The 26,154-nt window shown below is 40.2% G+C and overlaps 2 protein-coding genes across 3 annotated transcripts in view; one reads left to right on the top strand and one right to left on the bottom strand.

Annotated features, from left to right (window-relative positions):
- The window catches only part of MAP7 (microtubule associated protein 7), a 102,194-nt gene extending 84,792 nt beyond the window's left edge, over positions 1-17,402 (top strand). The window contains 8 exon segments of the mRNA XM_070733592.1: positions 2,820-3,003; positions 6,130-6,319; positions 10,845-10,940; positions 12,488-12,538; positions 12,637-12,679; positions 13,173-13,308; positions 14,535-14,767; positions 16,576-17,402. Of these exon segments, the coding sequence (XP_070589693.1) occupies positions 2,820-3,003; positions 6,130-6,319; positions 10,845-10,940; positions 12,488-12,538; positions 12,637-12,679; positions 13,173-13,308; positions 14,535-14,767; positions 16,576-16,586 (944 nt within the window). The 3' untranslated portion in view covers positions 16,587-17,402.
- The window catches only part of LOC139157149 (uncharacterized), a 38,422-nt gene continuing 29,598 nt past the window's right edge, over positions 17,331-26,154 (bottom strand). For both annotated transcript variants that reach the window (XM_070733593.1, XM_070733594.1), the window contains 3 exons: positions 23,678-23,812; positions 20,969-21,094; positions 17,331-19,758 (listed from right to left, as the gene is read on the bottom strand). In XM_070733593.1, coding sequence (XP_070589694.1) covers positions 19,589-19,758; positions 20,969-21,094; positions 23,678-23,812 — 431 coding nt within the window. In that variant the 3' untranslated portion in view covers positions 17,331-19,588. The remainder of the gene's footprint in view (positions 19,759-20,968; positions 21,095-23,677; positions 23,813-26,154) is intronic.

The following is a 26,154-nucleotide window of genomic DNA, read 5'->3' as shown; positions in this document are numbered from 1 at the left end:
GTTTTTAAATCAAAGTGGGATATGGTTTAAGTGACTAAATTGAAATACCTATCATAATATTCACATGCACTACATGTTCTAACTAGTGATTATTTCAGATTTTAAGATCTCCTCGGGCAATAATTCATGAGAGTTCCTCTCTCTCTCATGTTAATGGCCTTTTTGACTTAATAGCCCTCTTCACTAAGTCATGGCCCACAGGAGTGCACAACTTGTCTATCACCAAAGTTATCCGTGGTCTCACTGTGGGTGTAGTCTTCCAAAACTCTCCCAAAATTATGGAGAAAAAATTAGGCTATTAAATCATAGGAATTAATTACATTAAATGAGTTTCAACAATTAGTGCGGATGAAAAGTTCCGTCCCTAGGGCCCTGAAGTGTGGGATACCTTAGGGTGCAGGTCTCTTGCTGTTTTTCTGTAATAAGTACATGAAACCACTGGGTGAGGTCATTCAACAGCACAGAATGCAATACCATCTGTGTGCTGATGATACTCAGGTATATATTCCACCCATGAGCTGACCCAGTGCCTGGGCAGGAACCAACTCTGACTCAACCCTACCAAGACAGAATGGCTTTGTGTTTTTGTCCTTGCATTGACCCTCAGGGCTTGGTGTTGTGTTGTATTCCCCTGAACAGAGCTTGTATGGAATGCATATAGAATAGAATAGAATTTTATTGGCCAATAAAATAGAATTTTATTGGTCAATTTTATTGACACACAAGGAATTTGTCTTGGTGCATATGCTCTCAGCGTACATAAAATAAAATATACATTTGTCAAGAATCATGTGGTACAACACTTAATGATTGTCATATGGGTCAAATAAGCAATGGAGAAGCAATATTAATAAAAATCTTAAGATATAAGCAACAAGTTACAGTCATACAGTCAACATGGGAGGAAATGGGTGATAGGAATGATGAGAAAAACTAGTTGAATAGAAGTGCAGATTTAGTAGAAAGTCTGACAGTGTTGAGGGAATTATTTGTTTAGTAGAGTGATGGCGTTTGGAAAAAAACTGTTCTTGTGTCTAGTTGTCTTGGTGTGCAGCGCTCTATAGCGACGTTTTGAGGGTAGGAGTTGAAACAGTTTGTGTCCAGGATGTGAAGGGTCAGTAAATATTTTCCCCACCCTCTTTTTGACTCACGCAATATACAGGTCCTCAATGGAAGGCAGGTTGGCAGCAATTGCTTTTTCTGCAGTTCTGATTGTCCTCTGAAGACTGTGTCGGTCTTGTTGGGTTGCAGAACCAAACCAGACAGTTATAGAGGTGCAGATGACAGACTCAATGATTCCTCTGTAGAACTGTATCAGCAGCTCCTTAGGCAGTTGTACCTGTTCTTGTCCTTGTTTACAATCATTCATCCTTTTCCCACTTTCTTTTACCGCAATGTGCTGTGCATTGGTCTTCCCATGAAGATCTTCCAGAAGTTGCAACTGGTCCAGAACGCAACAAGGTGCATAATTCTGAGCACCTGGTGGTTTCCCATATTATACTGTTGCTGCATTGGCTTCTTTTTGGGTGCAATTCAAGGTGTTTATTTTACAGTCCTGAATGGCACAGAGTCAGGTTATTTAAGGCAGTGTTTCCCAACCTTGGCAACTTGGAGATATCTGGACTTCAACTCCCAGAATTCCCCAGCCAGCATTTGCTGGCTGGGGAATTCTGGGTTTTGAAGTCCAGATATCTCCAAGTTGCCAAGGTTGGGAAACACTGATTTAAGTGACTAGCTCTCCCTGTAAATGTCTATTTGTCCCACTAGATGGTTGGGTTTACTCCAGTTCTCTCTCTTAAATGTCATCTGGTAGGACCGAGGAAGCTCACCTTCTTTGTAGCATCCCCTGTCCTGTGAAACAACCTCCCCTATGGTCTGTCAGAGCCTTCCCCCCCTATCTTTCAGGAAAGCCTTGGAAAGTTGGCTCTCCCGCCTCCCAACATTTGATCCTTTTACTCCTATTTTTGTGAGCTACCCAGATTTATTGTATATAGAATGGGTTGTTGTACAGTATATATTACATAAATAAATACAATATAAAAACATATTTTTATTATTATTACTATAACCCCAATTATTATTATTATTATTATTATTTCAACAATACAACACAGCAAATGAGATCACTATGCTGGATTTCGTATTTCATTCAGTCGGGCGCTTGATGTAGTGGCGTGATGTAGCGGTGAATTATGTTTGCCGATTCCAGTAAAGCAGCCTTTTGCAATTGACAGATGGAGATTTTGTCAATTACGATGGTGTTCAAATGTCCGCTGAGATCCTTTGGCACTGTGCCCAGAGTGCCAAGGACCACTGAGACCACTTTCACTGGCTTATGCCAGAGTCGTTGCAGCTCGATTTTCAGATCTTTGTATTTCGCAAGTTTCTCTAACTGCTTCTCCTCAATGCTCCTGTCTCCTGGGATTGCGATGATGATGATGATGATGATGATGATTATTATTATTATTATTATTATTATTATTATTATTATTTTATTCACAAAAAACAGTAATACACAGCAAATGAGATTTATATACTGGATTTTGTATCACAATATCACAAGTCAAACATTTATTATTATTATTATTTTATTATTATTTATTTATTTATTTTATTATTATTGTTATCATCACCATCAATTGTAATTTTTGGCCCAGGTCTTTTACATTTGTTTTCTCTGAACCCATCCATTTCTCAACCTCAACTTGTAAATAATATGTTCATATTTTATAATTTTCCTGTTTCAGATGTGGTATTCTGTACATGGCTTTTTTTCAAAGATCCCAACTCTGATGGTATAAACCTGACTCTTCTTCCAGGTCCTGTTCCAGTTCTGCCCTCTGTTCCTTCATCAGCTTCACCATCTCCCATCTGTAACAAATCTCCAGCAGGGACAACAGATCCAGAAGAAGCAACCCGGCTGCTTAGTGAAAAAAGGCGACTCGCCCGGGAGCAGCGAGAACGGGAGGAGCAGCAAAGAAGGGAGCAGGAAGAGATTGACAGGTAATCAAGTGACAGTTGCCTAATGGAGGAAATGCACTTTTGGATATCTTTCTTGAACACCCTACGGGCCAAGATTACAAAACAAAGCATTTGTAAAAAGGTTATATTCTATTCATCTCTGGGATTTAGCAGAAGCAGGCTGTTAAAAGATACCTCTGTCTGGAATAGTGTCTTCCCCACAGCATAGACCAGACTAAGTAACCAATGCTTTACACGACTCTTGTAAGTCTGACTGTGCTTCTCCCTTCCTCCCTTTATCTTCATGTGAATTAGGGAGGAACTTGTCCAAGATGTTTTTCTCACATTATTTTCTTGAAAAATTATTTGACCATTGCCTTGCTAGTGGCTCTTCCTCCTGTCTTTCTAAGCCATTCCTTCTGCCCTTCAAAAATAGAGATTATGCTATTCACTATAATGTGATAATTTGTATAGGTTGTGCAGATTGTATAGATTTTATGTATATAGATTTAATGTGATAATTAGTATGGATGAGTCTACGGAGAGGGGCAGCATACAAATCTAATAAATAATAATAATAATAATAATAATAATAACAACAACAACAATAATAATAATAATAATAATAATAATAATAATAATGAGGATACTGATTAACTGAGAGGCAGATGAGTATATGGTGATTAAGGTGTTGGCCTAGAAATCAGAAGACTATGAGTTCTAATTTATTTATTTTTATCTATCTGTCTGTCTGTCTGTCTGTCTGTCTATCTATCTATCTATCTATCTATCTATATATATATCTATATATCTATCTATCTATCTATCTATCTATATATCTATATATCTATATATCTATTTATTTAAATTGACTTCTATGCTGCTCAATCCCGAAGGACTCAAGACGACTTACAACAGTATAAAATTACAAATAACAATAACAATTTTAAAAAGTCAAGAAAAAAACGAACTAATTTATACAATTCTAACTAAAACATAGAAACATAGAAGACTGACGGAAGAAAAAGACCTCATGGTCCATCTAGTCTGCCCTTATACTATTTCCTGTATTTTATCTTACAATGGATATATGTTTATCCCATGCATGTTTAAATTCAGTTACTGTGGATTTACCAACCACGTCTGCTGGAAGTTTGTTCCAAGGATCTACTACTCTTTCAGTAAAATAATATTTTCTCATGTTGCTTTTGATCTTTCCCCCAACTAACTTCAGATTGTGTCCCCTTGTTCTTAAAAAACTTAAAAACAGTTCAACAACACACGTACTAATCATTCATACCGATTCATATACGTGGACAAGCTAGTGGTTAATTTAGGGCCTGCCGGCATAGCCAGGTCTTCATGGCCTTACGAAAAGCCAGCAGGGTGGGGGCCATAAGGATCTCGGGGGGAAGTTGATTCCATAAAGTTGGGGCAACAACAGAGAAGGCCCTCTGCCACAGTCCCGCCAACCTGCATTGTTTAGCTGACGGGACCCGGAGGAGGCCAACTCTGCGTGCTCTAATTGGTCCTACCTTAGGCATGATAGCCTCTGGGTAATTTGGGAACAGTCACTTTCTCTCAGCCCAACCACCTCATAGAGAACTTGTGGGGAAAATAGAAAGAGAAACGAGTTTTAGGTATGTATACCACCTTAAATTACTTATAAAGTAACAAAGGTGGATTTTTTAAAAAAGTAAATGAACAGTATGATCCAGATATTCAAAAGGACAGCATCATTTCTCAGCCTGTTATTATCCAGTTGTATTGAGGTGAACTCCCATCATTCCAGCCATTGGCCATGTTGACTTGGGAGATGGTAGTTGTATTTCAAAATGCTGGAGGGTCATCATGATAGAAAAAGCCACTCTAGTGCCTCTTAGATTGTTCTGACTTCAACAAATGCTTGGATTTTCCATTCTCATAAACCCTTCTAGCAGTATCTCCAGGTTTCTGCCACCTGCATTCTGAAATGATATAGTAATGTTAGAAATACGAATACTCTTACTCCTACTCTCCACGTAAATAGCATCTTTCTGTCTGGAGAGAGAAAAGTAAAACTCATAATTCAGATCCACTTCTTTAGCTGATTAATATCCCACCTTTCGTTCAAGAGCTTAAGGTGGAGTACTTAAGTAGCTTTTTTCCTATTTTTTTCTTCTCACCACAGCAACCCTGTGAGGAAAGATGACCTAAGAGGGTGACTGGCTGCAAGTCATCCAAAGAGCTTCCATGGCTGAAGGAAGGCTAAAACATGACTCTTCCTACTCATAGCCCAATCCCTTAGTCCCTATGCTACAGAGGATCTTGTTTGACTTGCTCAACACATTCTTAGATATCCTTCTATAGGAATACTGTTAATTTGATTTGAAAGATCCTGGAAGAACAGTCCGAGATACTACTAATAACTCCATATTGGCCTCGCCGGGCTTGGTTCGCGCCCAACAGCAGCACCAGGCCTTTCACTGGTGGAACGTAAGCGCTATACTTTTGAAGAAGATATGGAGACACTGTTGGGCTTCCCCCCCATTGACAAGCCGGTGGCAAGTCTAGTGTCTACTGCCTTGGTTCCCTCTGAGGTTTCCGATGGTCTCAAGGCTGAGGACAAGAGGACTGAGAACATGGTGAGGAAGACTCATCAGATGGCGGCATGGGCACTGCGAGCTGCTTCAGCTGCCTCTTTTTTTAATAGGGCCACGATATTATGGATCCAAGACACTTGGGGTCAAACTGCAGAATTTCGCAGGTGTCTGGGAAACGACATCTTCAGACACCTGGGCTATTGCTACGGTGTCACAAGGCCTTCGAATAGAATTTACCCACCTTCCACCGAACCGTTTTCTGATGTGTCCCCCAGTGGTCGACCATCAAAAGAGGACATTACTATACCACGAAATTACTCACCTGCTACAAATAGAGTCACAGTATAGGGACTCTGGCACCATGTAAGATTTCAAATTTCTCACGATTCTATTTGAGGAAATGTCCCAATTAATCCAAGAATAATTTTCAATTTACCTCAGATAAAGTGAGAAGAAGCATTTCCTTCTTTTTTCCCCATTCCATTCTGTCATTGATTCATTTTTGGACATGCTAAAATAGGTGTTTAATTTTTTTTTGCTAGTTTTACCCACACATGCATTTGTCTAACACATTTGTTTCCATTAGACAAAAGAAGGAGGCCTTGGCACAGAAGATCGCTGAGGAAAGAGTGCGCCAGGAGGAAGCTCAGAAGCAAGAGGCGGAAAGGAAGCAAAAAGAAGCAGAGCAGGAGAAGGAAAAGGAGGAAGAGCTACGCCGCTTGGCTGAAGAAAAGGAGGAGCAAGAAAGGAGGGAAATGGAACTCCTTCAGAAGCAGGTAGCGTAATAATAATAATAATAATAATAATAATAATAATAATAATAATAATAATAATTTATTAGATTTGTATGCCGCCCCTCTCCGAAGACTCGGGGCGGCTCACAACAACGATAAAAACAATATTATAATGGCACAAATCTAATATTAAAAAACTTAAAACCCTATTATAATTAAAAACCAAATAGCACTTACATACCAAACATAAATTATAATAAGCCTGGGGGAAAGATGTCTCAAATCCCCCCATGCCTGGCGGTATAGGTGGGTCTTAAGTAGTTTACGGAAGACAAGGAGAGTGGGAGCAGTTCTAATCTCCAGGGGGAGTTGATTCCAGAGGGCCGGGGCCGCCACAGAGAAGGCTCTTTCCCTGGGGCCCGCCAGACGACATTGTTTAGTCGACGGGACCCGGAGAAGGCCAACTCTGTGGGACCTTATCGGCCGCTGGGATTCGTGCGGTAGCAGGCGGTTCCGGAGGTACTCTGGTCCAATGCCATGTAGGGCTTTAAAGGTCATGACCAACACTTTGAATTGTGACCGGAAACTGATCGGCAGCCAGCGGGCTTTGCATATAGTATGTTGTACAAATGGCTCGTTGTTCTGTGGAACTGCATGAAGGAAAGCAAGGAGATGCAAACAGTGGCATCTCTGGATAATAATAATAATAATAATAATAATAATAATAATAATAATAATAATAATAATAATTAGTAATTAGTAATTAGTAATTAATAATAATAATAATAATTATTATTATTATTATTATTATTATTATTATTATTATTATTATTATTATTATTATTATTTACTAGATTTGTATGCCGCCCCTCTCGGAGGACTCGGATAGGGAAGGAGTTCAAAAAGTTTAGATGGAAGCCATGACTTCATGGTCGAAGTCCCATCAGCCCCATATATGTGTTGATGCCCCATTTATGTGCTGATGTCCCATACATGTAGAAAGCTTCAGAAAATTACACTCTTGCAAGTACCATGTTGGTAATGCTGGACCAAAAGCATCCTTTAAAAAAAAAAGTTTTCCATGGACTAATTTAATAATAATAATTTATTAGATTTGTATGCCGCCCCCTCTCCGCAGACTCGTGACGGCTCACAACAATAATAATAACAATATACAATGTAACAAATCTAATATTAAAAGGAAGTATTTAAAAATCCCTATATTCAGTGCTGCTGTTCTGCTTATTCTAATACAGCTGGTCCCTCTGTCAGTGTAAAAGCATTTGCAACTCCTTAACCAATTCTGTTTTTTCCTGGGACTGTGGGACCTTTCAGAAGGGCAGTTGTCAGACTTAGCCCAAGAACAAGGTAAAACAATGCAATTTATTCTGACACAGAATAAAAAGAATCTCATCAGAATTCTCATCCTAACTGACATATCCTGGAAGATTTTAGGAAATGGCTAACCTAACACTCTTCCTCTGTCTTCTATCTAGCTTTGGGCTGTGTGGTCTGCCCTATTAAAGTTTGTTGCAAAATGAAAACCAGAAGCACACACTGATGACTGATTCAGCTGGATTCAATAGCATTAGCATTTAGACTTATATACCACTTCACGGTGCTTTACAGCCCTCTCTAAGTGGTTTACAGAGAGTAAGCATATTGCCCCCAACAATCTGGGTCCTCATTTTACCAACCTGGGAAGGATGGAAGGCTGAGTCAACCTTGAGCCTACTGAGATTCGATCTGCTGGCAGCCGGTGATCAGCAAAAGTAGCTTGCTGTACTGTACTCTAACCATTGCACCACCGAGGCTCTTATAACTTAATATAACTTCTTTATAGACATTATATATACATATACATACACACACACACACACACATATATATGTATCACATGTTTTTGCTGAATTTTTTAAATTAAGGGAGACTAGGATAGCGCCATTTTGGCCTTGTTCTGGTCTCATCAGCTACCCATACCCTTACTGGGATTTGATATATATATATAATATCATACAACTTTTTAATATACATAATAATATATATATTTACAATACCACAAGTAGAATTCTTCTTCAGTCAGTTACAGGCAGCAGTTAGTTTCATTTCAGCAGAGTTCACAAGCACAGAGAGTACAGAGTGGGCAGAGAGCAGAGTGGACTGAGTCACGCTTAAGTTTTCAGTTTCGATTCTCTGCACAGACTCAGGAGTGTTTAATTCCCATTGGCTGACTTAGTTGCTATGACTATTCATTGGCTGACCTTGTTACCATTGGCTCTCCCAGTTCATAAATATCTTAACGTGCCCCTCCCTCAAATATTTCCATGGAGACTGCCACTTCACCGTAGTCCATCACATCCCTTCCCCCTCTGTTGGCACCCTCCCTCAATATATCACTCGAATAGATCAGTTACTTTAAGGAACAGTAACAGGATCTATGCAAGCCACTCCTCCATTGATACTCCAAAGCACAGTTTTTCTCTTTACAAGCAATATGCATTTGGATACAAAATATATAAGACTTTAGGGTTTGGAATATTGGTATTTTCTGGAAAGACTCACCAGAAGTTATGTAGTGTTTCCTTCCTTCTGTCTGTATATTTAGGACCTATTCTTTCTGAAGTTGAATGTTCTTTTTGATCTAATTTGCATGATATTTTTCAATGCAAATGAAATTCCCTCCCTGAAAAAAAATAAATTTAGAAGAGGGATTTTTACCAGGATTGCAAAGCATTAATTTTCCTCTTCATGCCTCTTCTGATCTTGTTAATTATGAACCTTGCCAGCTGCTACCATTACTTTGCATTTAAATGTATCCTGCAGGTTAGATACAAAAATGCCATTAATATTTGTGACTTAAGCCTTAAATATATGACACATACTTCCCTAATATATCATGCAAAATAGAAAAGCGAGCACTTAATTTTTACCGTACATAAAATCATGAACAGTAACAGATTATGTGCAATCAGAAAGGATAATGATTGTTGAAGTAATCAAGAAACACTGTTATTCTAATTTTATAGAGTGAGTGAAGGTACATAAGTGCGCAGTATTTAATTTAGAATCTCGTCACCTTTTCAAAATGTGTTTGCACTACACAGAAGTAATTAAATTGTACATTCATTTGCAATTATAAAAGAAGCTGCTATTTGGATACAAAAGATACCTTTTTGCGCCTATGTTGGGACTACGCAGCCTCTTACCCTGTTCTTTTGGGATTATAACAATTGAAAGCAAAAGTGAAAGTAACTAAAAAAATATATATTGATTGGGGTTATTAGACTCTACCTCCTGGCCAATGAATATATAGCAAGCTTGCTGAATAGGATGTGTGCATGTTAATAGGCTTTTAAGGTTTTTTTTTTAAATGTAACTCTTAATTTTAACTTACTTTTATCTACATGTACAGTGGTACCTCTACCTACGAATGCCTCAACTTACAAACTTTTCTAGATAAGAATCTGGTGTTCAAGATTGTTTTTTGCCTCTTCTCAAGAACCATTTTCCACTTATGAACCCGAGCCTCCGAAACTGTAACCAGAAAAGGCAGGAAGAAGCCTCCGTGAGGCCTCTCTAGGAATTTCCTGGGAGGAAACAGGGCCGGAAAAGGCAGGGAAAAGCCTCCATGGGGCCTCTCTAGGAATCTCCTGGGAGTTAACAGGGCCTCCAACCCCCCCCCCCCTGTGGTTTCCCCAATAGCATGCATTATTTGCTTTTACATTGATTCCTATGGAAAAAATTGCTTCTTCTTACAAACCTTTTTACTTAAGAATCTGGTCACGGAACGAATTAAGTTCTTAAGTAGAGGTACCACTGTATACTGTTTTTTAATATATTGTGAGCCGCCCCAAATCTTCGGAGAGAGGCGGCATATAAATTTTAATGATGATGATGATGATGATGATGATGATAGTAATAATAATGATGATGATGATGATGATCCACTGGAACTTGTGCCAGAACTACCATTTACCAGTGGCAAAGAACTGGTGGGATCATAAGCCTGAAAAAGTGGTCGAAAATGAGCAAGCAAAACTACTGTGAGACTTCCGATTTCAGACTGACCAAATTCTGAAGCATAACACACCAGACATCCTGATTGTGGAGAAAAAGAAAGTATGGATCATCGACATCACAATCCCAGGGGACAACAGAATTGAGGAGAAGCAGCTAGAGAAATTAGTGAAATACGAAGATCTAAAAATCGAGCAGCAATGACTCTGGCATAAGCCAGTGAAAGTGGTCCCAGTGGTACTTGGCACGCTGGGCGCAGTGCCAAAGGATCTCAGTGGACATTTGAAAACCATCAGAATTGACAAAATCTCCATCTGTCAATTGCAAAAGGCCGCTTTACTGGGATCGGCAAACATAATTCGCTGCTACATCACGCAGTCCTTGGTGCTTGGGAAGCGCCCGACTGGTGATGAAATACGAAATCCAGCATAGTGATCTCGTTTGCTGTGTTGTATTGACATCATAATAATGATGATGATGATGATGATGATAATAATAATAATAATAATAATCAATGTCCATATTTTCCTTTTTTGGTGCCATAATTTAGAAGGAAGAGGAAACTCGGTTACGAGAAGACCAGATTCGACTGGAGCGTGAAAAACATTTCCAAAGAGAAGAACAAGAGCGCTCAGAAAGAAAGAAGGTAATAGAAATCAGTTCTTGCTGACAACCACTTGTGCATTTTCATGGGGCAAGTGACCCCCCCCCCCCAATGATTTAAAAATCTTTTGGAAGCATTATCTTCCATACAACTGAAATCACAGTTACTTTTGCTGCTTTTAATGTCACCTTTGCATTTTTGCACATACCTGCTCAACAAAGCATCTATGCAGGGAATCTTTTCTGATTTAGAACCCATTGCAGCCAAACTTCCAAATCATGGGAAGAACCTATAGGAATCTATCTACATGAATCAGGTAGCCTCTTGCCTTCATGTATGATCACAAGCTTATAAAGAACATCATGGTTCATGATGTTACGGATAAGCTTTGAGTTATTTGTAGACTGGTATACATCACAGGTATACATTCATTGCCACCTTTCTTTTGGCTTCATATGTTTGGAAATAAAAAGTATTTATTTAAAGTGGAGAAGTTTACCCATCAAGCATTTGTCTAAACTGGTTACAATAATGGATTGGAGGAGGGAGGGAAATAGGCAGGGGTTGCAGAAAGCCAACGATGTTTGAGAGACGATGTTTGCGCAATTGATTACCTATAGCACTTAGACTTTTACACTGCTGTACAGAGCTTTAAAGTCCTTTCTAAGTGGTTTACAGAGGCAGCATATTGCCCCCAACAATTTGGGTCCTCATTTTACCGACCTCGGAAGAATGAAAGGTTGAGTCAACCTTGAGCCTAGTGAGATTTGAACTACCAAATTGCAGGCTCCCAGCAGGCAGCAGAAGTAGCCTGCAATACTCTAACTACTGAGCCACCATGGCTCTATGCTGCTATTGTTAATGGTTGCTCCTCTAGCTGAATCCAAGGAGGATGAGTGGTTCATTTTGGAAAAACTTGTTGCAGGCCACCACCTTTTCCAAGTTGATGGAGGAAGAGGTGGCAGTGGTGAAGTAACTGTAGCATATAACTGGAGATGAATTTGGTTATTCTCATAATTAATATATATAAATCTGTTTTTCAGTGAAAACATGTCAGAAAGGCCTGTTAAAAGTCGCCTCTTTGAAGTTAAGGGAACATGAAAAGATGACAGTCCTTCTTTGTAGCAGCTCCCACATATTGGAACTCTTTAGCATCAAATGTTTATAAAGCTTCCTTGCTCAGGACATCTAGAACAGGGGTTTCAAACTCACGTCATCATGGTGGTGTCACATGATGTGTCGGGACTTTTCCCCTTCACTAAACTGGGTGAGGGGCGTGGCCAACACGTGACGCATCCAGCCTATGGGCGGGGAGTTTGGCAAACCTGATCGGGAAGATAATTGAAAGTTTTATTTTTCCAAGTTTAATTAACTAATAGTTACAACTTATCAGCATCCATCTTGGAGGATTATTATTTTTCATATCATTAGCATATTATAACCTACCCAGAGTTGTTTGATTGCAGTGGCCCATAAAAATATAAAATAAATTAATAAATATTATACGCTATGGATAAATCTTGAAGATGTTCATTATGGATAAATCTTGAAGATGTTCATTATAAATATTCTTTTTCTTTATCATGTAGCGCCTTGAGGAAATTATGAAAAGAACTAGGCGATCAGAACCTATGGAAAGAGTATGTATGGAACTTTTTCCTTTTCCAGAAGCATATTTTCTGTATATTTATTTATCTTCTAGAAAAGATGTTTACATAAAATCTTTTTTACTTTGCAGAAATCAGATGAGCAGCAGAATGGAGTGACAGCAAAAGAAATAGGTATTGCTTTTGATGTACATTTAGTTTAACACTGAAACTTTCTCATGAATAAGAAATAATTAGGTAATAAATCATTGCAACATTAATAACCTGGTTGTATTTAATGAAAAGTAGGTAATTTGACATTTCAATAGTTGTAATGGCATATTATTCCATTGTGAGTATAATTATATACAAACTGAAATGTTAGTCCTATGATTAATTTTTTTGTGATAAATAAATCAAGTTCTAGATCATTAGTTTTAATCATTGCCGACAAAAGACTAAGTTATATCATTTTCTGATCTAGATTACAGTTTTGTTTGCAATTGAGCTACTGAAATAAAATCCTTAGTTCCTTTTTACTAAACAATTGAAATGCCAGCTCACTATTTACCTGGTGTGATTTCTGAGCAAACATGCAAGCTATGTTTCTCTGTGCAATCTTATGTTCTCCGTTCTGCTACGTTAAATTAATACCGTTTTACAGACCATTTTGTTTTCCTTCTATCAGTGAGTGGCCCTACACCTCCGTTAAGCCCTATAATGGGTTCTCAGGTTCAGCATATGGTGGAAACTCAACGCAATGGGGAAATGGTACTTCACACACCTATGCTTATTTCTCACCAGCCCAGAGTAAATTTAGACAGGTAAGAAATGTGATCCTTCTTTCCCTCGCTTCTGTTCAATTGTGTCCAGTTGTCAGAACCTGCCTAAAATATTCCCTGTGGTTTTCTTGGCCAGGATTTTCAGAAGTAGTTTGCCATTGCTTAGGGTTCAGAGAAAGTGACTTGCCCAAGGTGACCCAGCTGGCTTTGTGCCTAAGGCAGCATTTGCACTATCTATTTAGATAGATCCTATCTCCTGGTTTCTAACGTAGTTCCTTAATCACTACCTAAAGTGGCTATCAACATGAGCCTAGTATGGAGAAAAGATTCACTGGTGAGTTTTAGTTCTTCATCTTGAGATAAACTTATATTAAATTTAATTATTTCCTTTAGGTGTTTATTGTTTCAGTCATATAAATATATGAATGAATGAATGAACAAATGAATGAATATAGTACATATTTTTTTCTCAGTAAGCCAAAAAATAAGCAAATAAATCATTTGAAAACATTGATGTTTGGGAACTAAGATCATATTCTATATCAGTGATGGCAAGCCTATGGCACAGGTGCCACAGGTGGTACACAGAGCCATATCTGCTGGCACGCAAGCGGTTGCCCTAGCTCAGCTCCAATGTACATGTGTGTGCCAGCCAGCTGATTTTGGGCTTCCAGAGAGCCTCCGGGCAGGATGCGGGAGGGCGTTTTTACCCTTCCCCGGCTCCAGGGAAGCCTTTGGAGCCTGGGAAGGGCAAAACACGAGCCTACTGGGCCCACCAGAAGTTGGGAGACAGGCCTTTTCCAGCCTCTGGGGGGGGGAAGCTGTTTTCGCCCTCCCCAGGCATTGAATTTTATGTGTGGGCACTCACACAGGCACGATAGCACACGCCCACGCTCTTTCGGCACCCAAGGAAAAAAAGGTTCGCCATCAATGTTCTATAAGAATTAACAACAAATTAAGTTATTATTCATCTGCATTGTTGCATATTTGGGGGGAAAAGGTATCCCAATTGTTGCCTGACAGAATAGTTGCATAGATTTAATATTTGATATTAGTATTCATCCATTAGAATGCAAGGTGAAGTTGAATACAGATTTTATTGCCAAAACATTTCTTCAATTTGCCTGCATTGTGGCCTAAAATGTTTCTGGAAGAGGAAACTAAGCCTACAATAAATACAGATAATTTAAAAAAAAAAAATAGATTAAAATATTCATATATTTCTGGTTTGTTATCAGTAAATTATGTTACCCATCAATGTATTTCAGTAATCTCAATCCACGAAAACATTCAAATGAAAATGGAGTATCTATGCAGGATGAAAACTTTGAAGAACTCATCAGTTTACCCATGGGAATGAAACCTCCCAGATTGGATGCCATGAGTCCTGAAGAGAAAGATAGCTCTGATATTCCTTTGACTCCCATCTTGGCCTTTGAAGAGAATGGGGCACGAGAGTCATTGCCTCAGGTAGACAATGTTCAAACACCCCAGACAGCAGGTGGGTTTGCTTTAATCCTTCTAAGTTGCATGCCCTGGAACAAATCTAGCAAATGCCTCATTTGAGTATATTAAGAACATAGAACAAAGGGTTATAAAATCTGCAATAAACATGTTAATCCTGGTTTTTAGAGCAACTTGCATCTGGAATAGGACAGAGAGAGAGAGAGAGAGATACAGGGTGCGTTCCAAAAGTAATGCTATTATTTTTTTTAAAGTAATTTATTGAACAGATTTGCACAAACACTTAAAAGTCTTCAAAGTACTGCCCTTGGGTCTCTTCACATTTTTTCCAGCGACTCTGCCATGACCGGTATGCACCCTGGAAGGCGTCTTCGAAGACCTCTCGCAAGGTATTCGTCATGGCTGAGTGGATCTCTTCTATGGATGAAAAACGCGCCTTGCCACAATGCGCTATGAGTCCGCGAGTTCCTGGCCAAACACCAGGTGCCAATGCTGTCTCACACCCCCTATAGTCCTGACATCGCCCCAGCAGATTTCTTTTTGTTCCCAGCCCTGAAAGGAACCCATTTTTCCATCCATAGAAGAGATCCAATCAGCCGTGATGAAGACCTTGCGAGAAGTCCCTGAAGAAGCCTTCCAGGTTGCATACCGGTCATGGCACAGTTGCTTGAAAAAATGTGTAGAGGCCCAAGGACAGTACTTTGAAGAATTTTAAGTGTTTGTGCAAATCTGTTCAATAAATGATTATGAATCGCACTAGGCTTGTAGGAGAGGGCACAGATCTGAATTTCAAACTATTTATTTAAAAAAAGATTTCAGTTATAAAATTTATTTCTGATACAAAAGCAAATTAATTAACAAAATAAATTAATAATACTTAATAAGAATAGGAAAAGGCAAGGCTTCTGTGACAGATATATGAAAATAGTGATTTCAACATGTGCAGGGTTCCCTTTGTTATAAGGTATTTCCGTGAAAATGTTCTATTCTGGTTCATAACTCCATGTAACAGGAACTTTGTTCAGTTTATGTGGGATTAACATAGAATGGAACTATTCCTGCACTTAATTGGTGCATGGACCCTGAATTATTGTCCCACAATAGGAAGCCACTCTGATCCAATGGTGACATCACCAGAAGAAGGGTAGTATGAGTGATGGTTTTAGTTCCCCCCCCTCAATTTCTCCTCCCTGCAGGCCTAGCACCGCCCCCCCTCTGTTTTAGTTGCAGTTTCAACCCTTTCAGCGGGTGTTCAGAACTTATAGGAAAGCTTCAGAGGGAACAGGAATTGACAGATATTATTTCTCCTGTTCCACTCAGTAATGGGTTGCTAGCCGGTACGCGCCGCACTGCATATCGTTAACAAAAATGGAGATGTGCATGCAGTTCCGGGTGACCAGTGGGTGAGTGCGTGCATCCGAGCGAGATTTGGCTTCTGCGCATGCGCAGGAACCCAAATCTCATGAGAGGTCAAGTGCACCGTGAGAAATTTCGGCAATTTTCTGTGATTTTTTGCTTCCGCGCATGCGCAGAAGCAAAATAAAATAATTGCCAAAATCTCAAGTGGCCTCATGTCTTCTCGTGAGATTTCACTTCCTGCATATCCGCAGAAGCCAAATCTCACTCGGATCACCTGGAGCTGTGCACACATTGCACCCCTAGTGGCGGTAAGTAGGAACCCCCATCTGGTTCCACTCATGATAACTTTTGATATGCAATCCCAGTCATTGGAACGAATAAGATCTAAGTCATCTCCCATCATCATATCCATCATCCATGACAGGAGTGTTTGTACTTTTGGACAGGAACCATTGCTAATGTTTTCTTTATTGCTTTCCTTTGTAGAAGTTGTCTGAAATCTCCTCATGAATTATTATCAAAGCGAAGAAAAAGCTTTCTGAAACCAATGGGATTACTTCCATGCTATGAAGGAGTGCTATATTTTTTTGTCACTCTTGAATTTTCTAAAGATTTCTTGGATGCTTTTTTAAAAAAAAAGAAAACAAGTAGTAAAACCAGCAGAAGGATATATTGGAAATAGATTTGGATTGCCTTTCTATCACTAGAACTCACTACTAGGGGAGAATTGTGTCTTCTGTTTCAAAAACGGCTTCATATAGCATAATTGATACTTTCAGCAATTCTTGAAGAAAAGGGTAACTAGATTAACAATAACAGGATGATTGGGATAACACACCTATTGGTTTTGTCTTGTTTTGAAGATGGGTAGTTTTAAAAGGCACACTGTAAAATCAGCAAAAAAAAAAATCTTACATTTTACTGATTCAATACTTGAAAAGTAAACACCTCACTGCTCTACAGGGAGGGGCTTTAGGGGTTTTTTTTTGTTTTATTTTGTTTAAACCTGTTGGTTTAAATATTATTGCAGAGAACTACTAATTATGGGAGCAAAATATAGGCTTCTGTATCAGGTTCTTGTAAATGTAATTCCTAAATGGACATTCTGTATATTTAGCCATCACTATGCTCTTCTCACATTTTCTTTTACAAATAAAATAACATGACAGGTTTTAAAATGTGGAAAAAAAAATTGAAAGCATTATTTTTTCATAGGTGAAATGAAAAAAAAAAGCCTATTGTATCCTAGATGATGTATTTATTAATTTTGTTGAGTACAAAATAAACAATAAAAATGTGGCTATAATTAACAATACAGTTTTGGCTTTTCTTGATTTATCTAGTTATTAGACAGGTTCCGCAAATAAAACAAAGCTTTCTGCCTTAATGTCATGCTCTGAATTCAATGAGATTTTTCCAGACTTGGAAAACTGAAGATGCAGCTTGTGTATCCATAATGTTCTCCATATCGTATAGGCTGAAGAGGAAATGTTACTGAAGTTCTGTCCAGTTGTCTGGAAGCCATTACCAGTAGAGTTGGATAGGGAGAGAACAGTTTTGGCTGAATCCCAGCAAGAATGATGTTGGATTCAGAAGCACTACCCCTCCACTTGGAATATTCCATCTTTGATTCTAAGGCACCAAGACCTGTTTGATAGCATAGTGTTGCAGAATGGTGATTACATGAAATAGATAATATTCCGTTATTGTCTAATGAGGGAGCTAAGGCTTGGACTTTCTGCAGTCTAATAGGAGGAACAGATTCAACAGAAGAAGAATTGCTCCATATAGCTCAGATCACCATTTCCATCTCAGGAGTGGGTTCTTATTCTTCTGTATCCTGCGTCATTCTTCTCTTCTAAAATATTATTTACTTGTGACACTTTATGTTGCTTCCTATAAACAAGATTCTAACCATTTGAAAATCCAATTTAATAAGATAATAAGAGATGAAACATGGGCATTTCCAGCTGTTAACTGGCAGGAAGAAAGTAAGTTTTGTTTCTTGCGAAAATCTTTAATATGGAAAGGCCCAAGAACAAAAGCACGTCATTGGAGATCACACATATGGGCATGCTTTGCAGACAACTGCAGAATCACTCAAAACTAGATTAGGTGCAAACTTTGGGCATGGCTTCCAGACGTTTGACATTAGCACAAAGAAAGCAGTAATAATCTATGCAGAGGAAGTATTCAGATTTTTTTCCCCAATAGGATACAATGATCAATTTAATTCAGATGTAAGAGCTGAATTAGGTTTATGGTTTAGGTTTATTGGATTTATATGCCGCCCCTCTCCGCAAACTCGGGAATTAAAGTAAGAGCTCTTGACTTGAGCATATGCAACTTCAAATATATATAGAAATAGGTTCTGAATGTTCTTCTAGGTTCTTTGTGCAACTAGGTACAATATGTCCTCTGGTGGATATCCCCATGTCTCTGTTCTACTTAGAGCATTTTAAATATGAACTTACGTAGAAATCTTTGAATCTAGCAATTGTAGTTTAAAGAACTACTTGTCTTTCATTATTTCTGCATGTTCCACATGTTCTAATATGATGGGAGTGCTCTAGCTCCCTTCCCTGAAATTGTATCAATGACCCAAGGACATGATTACTCAAATCATGCCTATATACAAATATACAGCCTCTTAAAGCAACAGCACAACCATTTTACATAAATACATTTTTCTAGAAATGCCCATTTTAGTTAAAAGCTTCACAAATTTCTCTTGGAAACCTGCACACACATAATTCATTTGCTAATGGAGATCTCCCCACCCCCATTTCAAAGCTCTTAAAATAATCCAATTTCAGTTTATTAAAATAAGAATAATGCCAAGATTAACCGCATCTCCAGAGAACCTCAGATTACAAATCAGCAAGGATGGTGTTAAATTGCAACATCAGTATGACAGAACTATGTTTAGATTGGTTCATCTGTCTTGCATCTGTATAAGAGTACTGTATAGGAGTCTTCGGAGAGGGGCGACATACAAATCTAATAAATCTTAAATCTTACAACAGCTGCAGTGGTTAGAGTACAGTACTGCCGGCTGCTCCGGCTGATCACCGGTTGCCAACAGTTTGGCAGTTCGGGTCTTACCAGGCTTAAGGTTGGCTCAGCCTTCCATACTTCCAAGGTCGGTAAAATAAGGATTGTTGGAGGCAATATGCTGACTCTGTAAACCACTTGGAGATGGCTATAAAGCAAAGTCTAAGTGCTATTGCTATAAGACTGGTCCATGAATGCATCAAAATAATGAACAGTTATATGTAAATCAGCCATCTTACATAAGACAACTGGGGCATATTTTTGCTATAATCACAAACCCAATCATTCTCAATGGATTCTGTTTACATGCCTTGGGGGGGTTGGATTCCCCTTTCTACCCAAATAACAGGCATCATAATGTATGTATGTAGTTGTTGAGGATTTACCCAAGCCTGCTTTGTTAAACCCGAAATGCCAATATTTAAGCTCAGGTGCCTATTCAGAGCTAATGATCTCTACTCTGACTAATGATGTGCAGGCTGGAAGTGTCTTCTCCTGCCTCCATATGTCCAATAGCAACACTGAGAAGCTCTTGCATAACTTCAGTTTGTTGGCAGATTTCATCAAGGCGCTTCTTCAGTTCACTGTTACTGAACGCTGCCAAAAAATCTGCATCTTCATAAAAGACAAAAGGTATTCAGATATTAGACGGCAGAACTTTTCACGTGGGACGGTACAACCTTTTACCCTATACATTTATTTCACATTGGATTGATGGTATTGTCTAAGGATCTACATTTGATCTATAAAATTCTAATAACAGCATGAAATATAGGCCAACGTATGTTTAAAACCTGCTTTGATGTTACAATTTTTCAAGATCCTGCTAAGAAATTCATGCATATTCCTGTTTTTTTATACATCACACATCAACAAGCCTCAAAGAGAACCTGCTTCCACCTTTCTCTGTCAGAAATATGACAAACTTTCAGGCATTATCTTGTGTCTTATGTCCATCAGTCAGCCTTCTTTCAGCTATTCAACTGTAGGGGCTCTACTCCTTTTATAATGATCCAACTTTCTCTTTGGACCTTCTGTCAAAAAGAATTCTCTGAAGTTCATCTATTTGGCTTGGTTTCACTCTCTTGAATCTTCCCCAACCAATATCCTATATGGGTACAACTTGAGTTAAAGTACAGGTAAAGATCCCCCTGCACATGCGTGCTAGTTGTTCCAACTCTAGGGGTGGTGCTCATCCCTGTTTCTAAGCCAAGGAACCAGCACTGTTTGAAGACGTCTCTGTGGTCATGGGGCCAGCATGACCAAATGCTGAAGGCACACTGAGCATTGTTACCTTCCCACCAAAGGTGGCCCCTATTTTTCTACTTGCATTTTTTAACATACTTTCAAACTGCTAGGTTGGCAGAAGCTGTGACAAGTAATGGGAGCTCATTCCGTTATGTGGTTCTAGGGATTTGAACCACTGAACTGTTGACCTTCTGATCGACAAGCTCAGCATCTTAGCCAATGAGCCACTGCATCTCTCTGAGCTACCATACCCCTCAGTTTTGAGTTCTTTACTGCTGCTAATAAAATAGGAAAAATTCAGGAAACTAGAATAAAAGTATAAAATATGTGACAATGAGAATGAACTTCTATACGTCTGATGAAAAGAGATTAGCTTTTAATCAGAACTTTATAAAGCTGGACTTTGTTTACTGTACATTTCTATGGTAGAAACAGTAAGGACTCAAATCCTAGAAAAATCTAGTGAGCCTAGTTATTATGCTAGATACCACGTAAAACTCCTGGGACTTAATTTGGACCTTTATTTATTTAATTTGAAAGGCTTATTGGGATTTTTTAAAATCATAACAATACGTACCTTTCTGTAATGCACAGACAGTGGTTATGCCCAAATGCTGAAAACGAATCTCCGGGTGAATAAGATACTTCATTAGATATTGTTGAACCTGGTTCATGTTAGTTTTTAATAGAGGCACTGCCTCCTCTATGCAATGGATATGGAGAAAAGGGGGGGAAATACAGAACAGAATCCATTAGTTACACTGTACTATTAAATTAAAACAACGACATCCTTCTGCCTGTGATGGCTGCTTCTGCTTGTTTTTCTGGTTACTAATTTGTTAAACTAAGCATATTTTAATATTGAAAATGTATACCGGTAAATGTAGTTTTCTATAAAGCTGTGTATTACAGCAAGCAGAATTCTGAGCTTTAGCCCTAATTCATTTTAAGTTTTATTTTGTGAAATAAAAATACAAGTGCTAAATCTCCTAAAGAGCTTCAGCTACTTTGAAATTAAAACACAGCGAGAATAATACTGCATAATTGTGTAGTAACTACTGCCTTCTAGACACAATTAGTGTTGTGTATGTGTAATAATAAATACAAGTGGTCCCTCGACTTGCGCGTTCTCGATTAGCGCGAAACGCTGCAACGCGGTTTTTCAAAAAATATTATTTAAAAAATAAAATATTAAAATATTATTTTTTTAAAAAAAATTTTTTTTTAAAAAAAAAATTTTTTTATTCTGTTCCCTGAATGGAGACCGCCGGCCGCTCAATCGGGCCGGCAGGGAACAGAATGGAGCCTTCCGCGGCGGGGCTGGTAAGGGGGGGAGCCGAGGGGGGAGCCCAGCCCAGCCCCGTGGCATTCGCTTTCCTCCCGCCGGCAGCCGACTGATCGTGGGCTCCTTCGCAACCTCGGAGAGCTTCCTGGTTTTCGTGAGCTTTCATGCCCCGGAAGCTCTCCGAGGTTGCGAAGGAGCCCACAATCAGTCTCGGCTGCGGGTGGGAGGAAGGCGAATCCCCCGTGGGCTCCGTTACATTTTCCGCTGCCAGCCAGGCCATGCTGGCGGCAGCGGAACAATCGCTGGGTGGAAGGCGTGCTCGGCTCTGCCGCTCCAGCCGCTTTCGGCCGAGCCTCCCCGGCCAAGCAGCCAGGGAAGTCGAGCCAGGTGTGGCGGCGGCAGCGCTGCTTCTCCGGTCGCCCGGTCCTCTCCTGCCTTCTGCGCCGATGTTCCCCGCTGCGACGGAAGGCAGTCGCTTGGCTAGGGAGGCTCGGCCGAAAGCGGCTGGAGCGGCAGAGCCGAGCACGCCTTCCACCCAGGGAGTCCTGCCCTTTCATTCCCGCCGACCACACGGGCGAGGGGTGGGGATGAAGGGGCAGGACTTCCCGGGCGGAAGGCGTGCTCGGCTCTGCCGCTCCAGCCGCTTTCGGCCGAGCCTCCCTAGCCAAGCGACTGCCTTCCGTCGCAGTGGGGAACATCGGCGCAGGCCGCCGCCACGCCTGGCTCGACTTCCCTGGCTGCTCGGCCGAAAGCGGCTGGAGCGGCAGAGCCGAGCACGCCTTCCACCCAGGGAGTCCTGCCCTTTCATTCCCGCCGACCACAGGGGCGAGGGGTGGGGATGAAGGGGCAGGACTTCCCGGGCGGAAGGCGTGCTCGGCTCTGCCGCTCCAGCCGCTTTCGGCCGAGCCTCCCTAGCCAAGCGACTGCCTTCCGTCGCAGTGGGGAACATCGGCGCAGGCCGCCGCCACGCCTGGCTCGACTTCCCTGGCTGCTCGGCCGAAAGGGGCTGGAGCGGCAGAGCCGAGCATGCCTTCCGCCCGGGAAGTCCTGCCCCTTCATCCCCACCCCTCGCCCCTGTGGCCGGCTCATCCAGGGGGGGGGTGTGTGGACTGGCAAGCGGCAAGCGGGAAGACCAAGGGAAGGTTCCTTCAGCCGCCCAACACCTGATCCGCTCCGCAGCGCGGCAGCAGCGAGGAGCCGAAGATGGGGTTTCCCCTTTGCCTTTACCCCATCTTCGGCTCCTCGCTGCTTCCGCGCTGCGGAGCAGATCAGCTGTTGGGCGGCTGAAGGAACCTCCCCTTGGTCTTCCCCGCCGCCCACACGCAAACTCCACCATCTGCGCATGTGCGGCCATGAAAAAAATGGCGCACATGCGCAGATGGTGGTTTTACTTCCGCATCCAATATAACGCGGAAATCGGTTAGCGCGGGAGGTCTTGGAACGTAACCCCCGCGCTAACCGAGAGATCACTGTACATTATTTCAAGAGGGGGGTTAAAGAAGTTTCATGCAGTGATTTATCAAATTAAATATCACTTCAACTTACAGCAATAAAACTATTAATATTTGAGCAGTGATAGCATATTTAACAGGATTTGTTTCCTTGTGGAAGAGTCTATTTTGATGGTGAAAAATGTTTAATTGCTGTGTTAGAACCATTTGCTTCACTCTCTCAAACAAATTTTCATATTTAAATTAAAAGAATAAGAGCTCCAGGCAAGGATGCCAAGTGTGGTCAGACACAAAATACCTGCCTGATGTCAATTAGATTTACATCATTAGTATATCGTAGGAAAATAGATGATCAACTAGCTCTAATTCATATGCATTTAATAAGTCTTTAAGAATCCCATTATGCTCTGAGAATAATACCAACACTAGGATTTGTACCTCAAGACTCAAGCTGTTGTCCTCTTTTTTTTTTTACCGAACACCATTCATCACTTGAATTTGAATTTAAATTTTCATTAGGCTGAAAATATTTATCTCTGTTGATACATACCATGCTTTACGAAGTGTTTGATCATAAAGGCAGCTTGGAATGAAAGCTCCATGTGTTCCACCTGGTTAGCTAATTTCACCAAATGATTTATCAAGGGTTCATCCATCAATGCTACAATATGTGCCGTGGCTCCTTCTAATAGTAGAAGGGAAGATTTGATAAGAAGTTAAGAGACAAATGAACAGACCCCTACAGAGCAGAGAAGGGTTGTAGGGCATTTGAAAAAAACATATTGAAGCACAGAGTCAAATACTTGGTAGGCCTTCCAAATCACAATTGGTGGAGAAATTAAAACAACCTGAACAGAAGGAAGCATAGCCTTTCCTTAGACACATTCAGCAAAGGTCGCTTACCATCTCCCTCAATAACTAGTATATTATTCAATGGGCCTTGTCAATAAGAAGCTTTTCCTAACATTTAAAGAGAAACTGTAGTTAGGAACTTAGGAACATTGTTCCATGTCTCAAACTCTGGCATGATAAACAGTAGGCCTTGAACTCCTACTGTACTTGAGAAGGGCTATATCACACTTAGTTACTTACTTAGTTACTTAGTTACTTACTTACTTACTTACTTACTTACTTACTTACTTACTTACTTACTTACTTACTTACTTATTTATTTTTCCATTCATTCATTCATTCAATTTTTATGCCACCCTTCTCCTTAGACTCAATGCGGCTTACAACATGTTAGCAATAGCACTTTTTAACAGAGGCAGCGTATTGCTCCCACAATCCGGGTCCTCATTTTACCCACCTCAGAAGAATGGAAGGCTGAGTCAACCTTGAGCCGATGATGAGATTTGAACCGCTGACCTACAAATCTACAGTCAGCTTCAGTGGCTTGCAGTACAGCACTCTACCTGCTGCGCCACCCCGTCTCTCTCTTAGGCATCTCTTCACAAAAGGAACCACACTCAGTTGCCTCCTAAGACTTATTTTATTGTCCTTCCAGTTCCAATTTCTGTAATCTCTCTCTCAAAATGTGGAACTGACCCCAGTAGTCAAGGTAGCATCTGACTAAATCAAAATTTGGTAGAATATTTCCCATGATTTGACAGAGGATTTACTTGATGGAATTTGCCCCCTGCCCTCTGGAATCAGCTCCCCCCGGAGATTCATACTGCCCCAACCCTCCTAGCCTAGAATTTTAAAACTTATTTATGCCACCAGGCTTGGGGTCATTAAATCCCAATCTCTGGCCACTGAATGCCTAAATTTTTGATATTTAACTTTTATAATGTTAGACTAACTATTTATATTAATTGGATGCAATTGTATTTTGTACACTGTTTTATTGTTGACATGTTGTGAGCCACCCCGAGTACACGGAGAGGGGTGGCATACAAATCCAATCAATAAAATAAAAAAATAATTAATAAATGTATTCTGTTGCAAGTGGAAGAGTGGAGGAGTCTTCTCGTAAAATATTTTTGGATTCTCTCGATTGTATTAATGTCCAATATGCAGCGTGGATTCTGATAAGTGAGCTGTATTATGTTTGCTTTATTTATTAATTTCTTCAAGTTATTGCTGATTCCTGGAAACTGCCTGGAATAATCGCAGCAGATCTCTTGGCAAGATTTCAGAAATTGTTAACTATTGCCTCCTTCCTAGGGGTGAGTGTGTGAGAGAGATTGGCTCAAGGTCACCCAGCTGGCTTTGTGCCCAAGGTGGGGAGTAGATCTCACAGTCTGCCAGTTTTTAGCCTGGTGGTTTAATCACTATACCAAGATACTTCCGGAACCGTCTTCTGCCGCACGAATCCCAGCGGCTGATAAGGTCCCACAGAGTTGGCCTTCTCCGGGTCCCGTCGACTAAACAATGTTGTCTGGTGGGCCCCAGGGGAAGAGCCTTCTCTGTGGTGGCCCAGCCCTCTGGAGTCAACTCCCCCCAGAGATCAGAACTGCCCCCACCCTCCTTGTCTTTCGTAAATTGCTTAAGTGAACACAAGAACAAGGGGACACAATCTGAAGTTAGTTGCGGGAAAGTTCAAAAGCAACATGAGAAAATATTATTTTACTGAAAGAGTAGTAGATCCTTGGAACAAACTTCCAGTAGACGTGGTAGATAAATCCACAGTAACTGAATTTAAACATGCCTGGGATAAACATATATCCATCCTAAGATAAAATACAGAAAATAGTATAAGGGCAGACTAGATGGACCATGAGGTCTTCTTTTGCTGTCAGACTTCTATGTTTCTAAAACCCATCTATATCGCCAGGCATGGGGGAATTCAGACATCTCCCCCAGGCTTATATAGTTTTATGTATGGTATGCTTGTGTTGCATGGTTTTAATGATGGGGGGGAGTTTAGATGTTTTTTTAAATATTAGATTTGTTACATTGTTATATTGTTACTATTGTTGTTGTGAGCCGCCCCAAGTCTGCGGAGAGGGACGGCATACAAATCTAATAAATTATTATTATTATTATTATTATTATTATTATTATTAAGATAGCTCTCCTATT

Source organism: Erythrolamprus reginae, chromosome 1, assembly GCF_031021105.1.
Source record: "Erythrolamprus reginae isolate rEryReg1 chromosome 1, rEryReg1.hap1, whole genome shotgun sequence".
Taxonomy (NCBI): Eukaryota; Metazoa; Chordata; class Lepidosauria; order Squamata; family Dipsadidae; genus Erythrolamprus; species Erythrolamprus reginae.
Note: the sequence above shows the minus strand (reverse complement) of the source record. Positions and strands in the feature narration are given on the sequence as shown.